Source organism: Thamnophis sirtalis, unplaced genomic scaffold (assembly GCF_051295495.1).
Source record: "Thamnophis sirtalis isolate CommonGarterSnake01/CBP01778 unplaced genomic scaffold, rThaSir2_p1.2 scaffold_7, whole genome shotgun sequence".
NCBI lineage: Eukaryota > Metazoa > Chordata > Lepidosauria > Squamata > Natricidae > Thamnophis > Thamnophis sirtalis.
This window is the reverse complement of record NW_028261387.1, coordinates 43,640,188-43,648,652: the sequence shown is the minus strand read 5'-3', so window position 1 is coordinate 43,648,652 and position 8,465 is coordinate 43,640,188. Positions and strand designations below refer to the sequence as shown.

Sequence of the window (8,465 nt, the reverse complement as noted above, 5' to 3'; positions counted from 1 at the left end):
CACCCGCCCCCTTTCGCCTCGGCCCTGCCAAGACCGCTGCTCTCCCGCTTAGATCCTAGGGTCTCCGACGGGAAGCGGATCCCCCTGTCGGAAGCCTGAGCCTCGGCTATCCAAGCCAGCCGGACGGAGACAGCCAAGCCCCAGCTCGGAGCCTCCCTGCCCTCTTCTGCGATTTGCGACGGCGGAACCGTTCAGCCTAAGAGGCAGGTGCCGAGGATGCGCCTCGGCACACCGGCTTTTCTTACCGGCTCTTCGCCTCGTCTAGGGAAACGGCCCGGGGGCTTAGCGCTGCGCTGACGGGGTGGGTGGGGATCGTTGTTTTGTCATTCTCCGATTGCCTAGAAGGGAAAGGCGGGCCATCGAGCGAGCGTTTGGGAACGAGGGGGGAGGCAAAGGCGAGACCCGGCGACTTGGTTGCGTATCTCGAGCGGTGCGTGGGAGAGAGAGAAGCGGGTTTACCCGGGGAGGTCTTCCGAAGTTTAAAATCGGCCTGAAAGTCACGTCGAGCTTCTCTTCTCTACTTTGCAAGACGGGGCTGTTTACCAACCAGCGGCAGAAAGCATTTTCTTTTCGCTTGGCCAGGAGCCTGTGCCCTGGATGAATTGCCCTCCCCGCCGCTTCTGGTCTGGGGCCATTTGCTCCCAGCCCCCCCCAAAAGGAGATATAATCCTTCTGCTATCTTGGTTGGCCAGACAGGGCCGTTTCCTTCCACGTCGGGGCTTTGCTCCCGGCTCACCGGGGCACTTGTTGCAGCTCCTCGTTGGGGTTTGGGTGGCCTTGAGGAGACTTCCTTTCCTCCCCCCAAAATAACGGCGGCCGTTCAACCGAGGTCCATCTCACTAGCTCCCTCAGGGCACAGCAGGTGCAGGGCCTCTCTCTGCTCCCCCCCCCACACCTCCTGCTTCTGGGCCAGAAGGAAAAGGGTTATCAGAAGCACTTCTAGCCCACCTAACCTAATCTATGATCAGCTCGGTGTGTGTCTCATCTTACCGTGGGCGCAAATCAGGGAACAAGCCACCCTCCAAAACATGCCTGAAGGAAGAGATGGGCAAAGGAGAAGAGTCCGACAAGATCACGATCAACGTGGGGGGCACCCGGCATGAGACCTACAAGAGCACTTTGCGCACCCTGCCTGGCACCCGCCTGGCCTGGCTGGCGGATCCCGATGCCCAGAGCAATTTTGACTTTGATGGGAAAAGCAATGAGTTTTTCTTTGACCGCCACCCAGGCATTTTCTCTTATGTCTTGAACTACTACCGCACAGGTAAACTACACTGCCCGGCTGACATCTGTGGGCCCCTCTTTGAAGAGGAGCTGACTTACTGGGGCATTGACGAGACTGATGTGGAGCCTTGCTGCTGGATGACTTACAGGCAGCACAGAGATGCGGAGGAAGCCCTGGATATCTTCGAGAGCCCTGAGCCTGGCAGTGGGCTGACTGGGGAAGAGATGGAAGATGAAGGGGCCCGGGAAATGACCCTTCAACACCTGGGCATGGAGGATAGGCCTCCTGGGGCCTCAGGAGGAGGAGGATGTGGCTGTTGTCGGAATTGGCAGCCAAAGATGTGGGCACTTTTTGAGGATCCCTATTCATCAAAGGCAGCCCGGGTGAGTCAGTAAGAAAGGGCAGTGAGAGCCGGTTTCCTAGGGTGGATGGGTAGGTGGATAGGTATATGCCCCACTTCTAATGCCTAGGGTACAATTGCATGCCCTTCTGATATGTAGGACTACAAGTCCTATCATTCCCAGGTAACATTCCCAGTGACCTGTTTGGGCGACAGGCACTCTATTGTAGTGTATCTGATTGGGGAAGATTGAATTAATCACTTGGGTTTGGGGACATACAAAACAAAAAAGTCCCCCCCCCTCGGTATGTTTCTTTGCAGATTTACTACTATAGTTACTTTACATTTCAAGCTCTCCAAAGTTTTCAGTGTAGTTCTTCACCTGAACTGACCTCTGCTTTCTCTGCTGCTGCTTCTCTTCTCTTATTTTCCCCTTTATTTGCCCTTTCTTATTCAGGTAACAGGTCTTGCTCTTTTTCATTGTGTGTGTGTTTTTATTGTGCATGGTGAAGACTTAGCTGTTTTATACTCCCCAGTTATTTATCAGTACTGCACACGGATACTCTCTGCAGACAACAACAGTGCTTATATTTAGGGGTCTCTTTGGAGGTTTGGAAAAATCTGTTACCAGTACACCCTTGTATCAGATTTCCCCCCCCTCCCGTTGAATCCAACATTTGACAATTAGACACCCCCCACCCCCCTTTGTATATTCTATTATTCTAGCTCCAGGATTGCCAGGTGCTCTGAATTTACTAGTGGTATAAGATGTAGTGTACCTCAGAAGAGGGATAGTACTGGTAGATCCCTTGGTATTAGTTAAGACATTTCTAATTCTCCATTATTAAAGAATAATAACAGGAGAATGGTTTTTCCATTGAAATTTGGTTGCTAAAATACAAATAAGTTTTGTGTAGTCAGGAATGGGCTTTTGCATAAAAGAACTGTACTCTGAATTAAGTTTGGTACAGAAAATTTCTCCCTAAGCTGTGAGACATCCAACAGGGGCTCCATCAAGAAATATTTCATTTGTCCAAGCAATTAAAGTTCTGTTGTGTCTGATGTTTACATACACATACACCCACACAACAAACATCAAAGAAACTTACTAGACTCACTTTTGTCTTGTATTTTCTTTCTATTGTGCTGTGATGTTTTCCTATAGTTTTCCCATATCTGAATTAATTTACCCTTAATATTTTCAATAACATGCAAACAAATCAGCAATACCTGGCTGGTACAAATTGAGGTGTGCTAGAAATCCCTGTAATAGTCTTCTATAGAAATTCTGTTTCTCTCTTTTTTTTAAAAAAATAAACACTTTGGGCATTTTAGTAGAAATATATCATTTTTATTCTCAAGCAAGTCCATATAAATTAGTAATGGACAATGTCCACTCTTTGGATGTCCATATTTTTAAAGTCCATTTTTGCGATTGAAGCATACTTTTTACATTCAAGAAACAAATATCCATATATTTGCTTTATAACATAGAATAACAGGATTGGAATGGACCTTGGAGGTCTTTTAGTCCAACCCCTGCTCAAGCAGGAGCTTCTATATCATTTCGGATAAATGATTGTCCAATGTCTTTTTGAAAGCCTCCAGTAATGAATTTCTTAGTCACGTGGTATATATACATTCTGCCATACATATTCTAAGCTTTCCATTTTGTGTATAATACTTGGATGAATAACATAGTAAGATTTAAATGTGTAAACTCTGAGCCTAGTTTTGCTTCTTATAAAGTTCACCTCAAAATGTATATTCCATAGCTGGGAAGTGCCAATAAAATTTATTCAAAATATTTCCTTCACCTAAATTCAGACAATTTAGGCATTCATATCTCCAAAAGATTCATTTTAAATAGAATTTGTAACTATTTGCGTCTCAAAAGTCTTAGATTTCCACAATTACTGTTGATCAGAAGATATAAACAGATTTGTTGAAAACCATCTTCTGGATTTGTCTGTATCACCATCTTGCCTACTTAAGAAAAAAAACTGTGATTGTTCTGCATGCTCAGGTGATAAAAAGTTGATCATAGGTGAGAAATAAACAATTTTGCTAATAAGGATCACTAGTAGCTAGCAAATGGAGGGTGAGGACAGCCTCCTGCCAGCTTGTTATGAATCCATGAAAACATGGCTATTTCTATTCAGTTTTCCCTCAGTAGCTAACTACCTTTTTAAACCTTCCTTTTTCTTTTTTAAAGGAAAGAATCAGTGGTATTAATTAGGAAAATATTTCAACCTGTTACAGAAGATAAAAATAAGTGACCCAATGTCAAGGTCAGATAAAGAATTTGGAAAGAAACATGGATTTCCAGGGCACAGAGCCATTACATAAGAACATCCAACACTACCTAAATTAAAGGAGACGATATGTATATATTAGCATTTGGCCAGTCTATCCTAGTTGATTTCACTGCACTCTAAAAGAATTAGCAACAGTTGGCAATTGAGGTTCAATTCGTCTTCATTTCCAGGCTTCTTTCCAACTATGATAAGGATTTTAAAAAAACTAGGAAAAAAAATCAACAAGTTATCTCAACATTTATCAAGCACCTATTCTAATATCAGTACTGAATTCAAAAAGAATGTTTAAACAGTGAATAAAACATGAATGGGATATCTTGCAAAGTGCTTTTATAATTGGCTAGTGCAATAGGAAACTTCTTTTCCTAAGAAGTTCTGTTGTAAAGGAAAGTCATCCAAACACTTTGTTGTGACAGCTTCACCTCCAAAATATATCTATTTGTTCATAAACTCACTACAGTCGTCTGCCTTCCATCCATCCCTCATTACCCAGCAGCCATTTTGTTGACTCTCACCTATCTTTATCTTCCTGTAGGCAAGTGGCCCCCAACCTTTTGGGAACCAGGGACCAGTTCCATGGTGAGAGGTTTTTCCATGGACTGGAGGGGGTGTGGTTTCATGTGCTGCCTGCATCCTGCAGATGGGGCTTCACTTGTTTGCGCAGCCCGGTTTCTGCCATGACGTGGACCGGTGGTGGTCCGCAGCTCAGGATTTGGGGACCCCTGCTGTAGGGGCACTCTTTTTCAAACTTGGCAACATTAAGATACTAGACTTCCAACTCTCAGAATTCCCCAGTTAGTTGATCTTAATGTTACCAAGTTTGAAAAGCATTGCAGTAGAACCATGGAGGACATAGAGAATCTCAAGAAGTCTCCATCGTAATCCTGATTAGTAGTTTCTCCAAACTGTCCATGGGGAGAAAAGCAGTCTCATCCTCCTAGCATCCTCCTTTCATGGGTGGCGGGGGGTGGGTGGGAAGCATCAGTGAAGGAAACAGCTGTCCTTAATCACAAGGAGCCCCATAGGGAGTTGATGGAAGTCTAGTAGTGGAAAATCGCCAAGGACAGGAACTTAAGGCATATCTTTGGCCTCCAGGACAAGATAGGCAGACCACAGAAAAGAAAGCAGCAAACATCATTCCATTCTTCCATCATGTATATCAACATGCAAGTAGGGTTCTCACTATTAGGAACCTCACTGTTTGTGTAGATATAGGAATGAGTGTGTTCAGAATTAAAGAATTTCAGCATGAGAGGCACCTCAGACCGTCTTTCCTCCCCATTAGTCTCCTTGATGGCTGTGATGCCAAAATGGTGAGTTTTGCAATGGAGAATCATTGCAACAGACTGGTACGCCTCTAATTCACACATGATTTGCTTAATTGTAGATTGTTGAATGGACCATGGCTGACTGGGTTCACAGTTCATAATTAATCTTGAATTGTAGTTCACAAATTGCATAGGAGACTTCACACAACATCAAAATCAAATATGTTGTGGCTTAGCATGTTGGTTAAACCTGGTTATCCAACATGTTGATTGAGGAAATAAGTGTTGTCTTACATTTCAGTAAAAACTGATTATGGAATAATTTGAGAGCAAATGAGCAATGGTTACTTTTTGGTAAGGAAAGGGTCCAGGCTCAATTCTGCCTGGGGACATGACTTATAATTTGCACAGTTTGCTCCTAATTATGTGAGTTGGTTATAGTCCCAGCAGGTAGGAATATTTCTAGTATTCTAGTGCGGTTTTAATACCTTTTGAGAGTAAAGCTTGACTTGAAGGTGGCTTTATTTTTTCTTTGTTATCAGTTTTTAATTTTACCAGCCTTTAATTTTAAAGAATGGTATTAAATTTCTTGATTTTAAAACTTTTTAATATTTTGTAGTGTAATTACAGTATTGTTAGACACTGAAATAGAAAGACAACATATACCTTATTTTTCAGAGTATAAGACGCATCTTTTCCCCTCAAAAAAGAGGCTGAAAATCTGTGTGCATCTTATATACTGAGTACAGCATTTTTCCCGGAGCACTCTACAAGCCTCTACAAGCCTCCTAAGAGCTATTCATGTCTTTTTTTTGAAAAAACGGGCCAATTTTTGGGAGGTTTGCAGAGGGCAAAAACTTTTTTAAAAATTTGCCTCTTCAAAACCTTGGTGCGTCTGATACTCCGGTGCATCTTATACTCCGAAAAATATGGTAAGTTGGATACAACTGAAACAGTTAAGACTCATATACAGAATACCACTCATTTTAAATATATACACAAATGTAGAGTTATATTTATTCAAGAAAGTTGAAAACAATATTCCATAATGATTTTAATGTTGCAGTGACTAAACTAATCATCTCTTTGTGACTAAGTTCATAATGAAGATGGGGGAGCTATTACATCAGTTCTGTCCAACTTTTCTCTTTAGTTCAAAAGCACCTCTCTTACACAATACATTTTTTTTTACAAGACTTATTTGCTAGATGGCCTGCACACCATGGGCAATGGTAGTTTCATTGTTTATTTGTAAATTACTCTGTTTCCCTGAAAATAAGAACTTCCCAGATAATAAGCCCAATCGGGCTTTTGAGCGCATGCGCTAAAATAAGCCCTCCCCGAAAATATTGCAACACAGCAGCAGCCATGAGGTGACCACGCTCTCTGCCTCTACCACGCTCTCTGCCTTTTTGCACCTCAAAAATAATACGACCTCCCCAAAAATAAGGCCAAGCACTTATTTTGGAGGTCAAAAGAAAATAAGACCCTGTCTTATTTTTAGGGGAACACGGTAAAAGCCTGCATGAATTGACTTGGATAATTTATACCATGGGGTTAATATGTTATCATAGTAAGAAAATAGTCTCATTTGCTTTGTGCAAGCAGTTTGGGTGTCCATGGAACCACTGTGAGCCTTGATGTGGGATGAAGCTTCTTCATTATTGCTTTCAGGTTTTGGACTACCCACCACATAAGCCACTTAGACTAGCCCTTTGGCACACAATAGCGATATCACTTAGACTTATATACCACTTCATAGTGCTTTTACACCCCTATCTAAGCAGTTTACAGAGTCAGCCTATTGCCCCCAACAATCTGGGTCCTCATTTTACTCACCTCGGAAGGATGGAAAGCGAAGGCAACCTTGAGCAGGTGCAATTTGAACTGCCAAACTGAAACTATCAGTCAGCTGAAGTAGCCTCCAGTACTGCACTCTAGCCACTGTGCCATCTTGGCTCATTTTTAGTAGATGATTCAAAAGAGCAGGGAGCTTTGGATCGATTACCTCTTCCTTTGTACAGGGTGTACCCTTTGCCACCTCTGAATTACTCGCCAAAGTTGTTGATAAGCAGTTTGTATGTGAGTGATAGGCCCTTTGTATTTTTTGTGGAAAGAGGTGGCAAACTGCAAACAAAGAACTTTGCTACATATTGGAGGAAGAGGGCTAGTCCAGGCTGGTCTTCTTCGGCTGCCACTACAGATAGTCTTTGATGAAGACTAGAATCATGATGGCCAGGATTGCAAATTTGACAGGAGAAAGCAGAAGGTAGCTCTAAAGCAAAATGAAATGAGTTTAAGGAAACTAAAGCTATTTTAATTAATTAAGAGGCTAGTAATAACATTTTATAGCAATTGAAACAGCATTTCTCCTAAAGATACTGTACCTATTAGGTCCCACTTTGAACCTTACATAGAACATGATAGGCAACTTTTGCTTACCTTGTTTCACATCATGCCATGCCTAGAAGTGAGGGGACCATTTACAATGTCTTTTGAAAGGATTTGGCAAAGGACTCCTTTGGAACTTTGCTCCACCTTTAAATTAAATTAAATTGATAACATTCTAAATTGATCAGTGTAATACTGCACTGTACTGGAGCTAAATAGGGAGGCTATCCACAAGCCCCCTCCCTATCCATGGTTCAGAAGAGGACAACTAAATTATTGAGTTTATAGGACCAATTTACACCAGAATTCTTCAGCTAATGAGGACTGTCCATTGCACCTTCTTCTGATTGTATGTTATGTCTCCACTTATAAGCAAAGGTGGCTTAGAAATCACAGCTCTATCCAGTATTTGTTTATAATGCTCGCTCTGGCTCTGCTTGTTCATTTGTTTTTTGGTAGCTTGTTTTGACAGGAGAAAATCAAGGTCCCTGGATTAGGCAGCATGACAGTTGCAGATGAATAGAATTGTCCAAGGTGTGTTAGTTGTATTACTTCAGGAAGAACAAATGGTTATTGATCATTTTGAAAAAATCTGGCTTGTGTGTCACATAAATATAATGGGTAGTTTGTTTCAAGATACAAGAATTGAGCTTTGATTTATAAATGTTGTTTGTTTCGAGGTCAGGGAGGGAAAGAAAATTGGATCTCTAATATGCCACCCGCTCATATCAAATTATTTTCTTTTCACTGAAGGGGGAAGAATCCTTTGGAAATGATCATAGAGAAGCCACAATGTTAATGAAGCCAATTTTTGCCACTATTTCTGATACGTATTTTACTAATACCAAAAGACAAGTTTTGTCAAAATTCTGTTTATTTTTGGGCTGCTGATTTTAAATTAATTTTAAATTAAAAATATTTTT

At 41.9% G+C, this 8,465-nt stretch overlaps 1 protein-coding gene across 6 annotated transcripts in view; it reads left to right on the top strand.

The window, feature by feature from the left end:
• Position 1: 1 nt before the first annotated feature.
• KCNC4 (potassium voltage-gated channel subfamily C member 4) overlaps positions 2-8,465 on the top strand; it is a 32,076-nt gene continuing 23,612 nt past the window's right edge. For all 6 annotated transcript variants that reach the window (XR_001312913.2, XR_015697288.1, XM_014056008.2 and 3 more), the window contains exon 1: positions 2-1,608. Coding sequence is in view for 4 of the 6 variants with exons in the window: in XM_014056008.2 (XP_013911483.1) it covers positions 961-1,608 (648 nt within the window). In the remaining 2 variants the exon portion in view is untranslated. The remainder of the gene's footprint in view (positions 1,609-8,465) is intronic.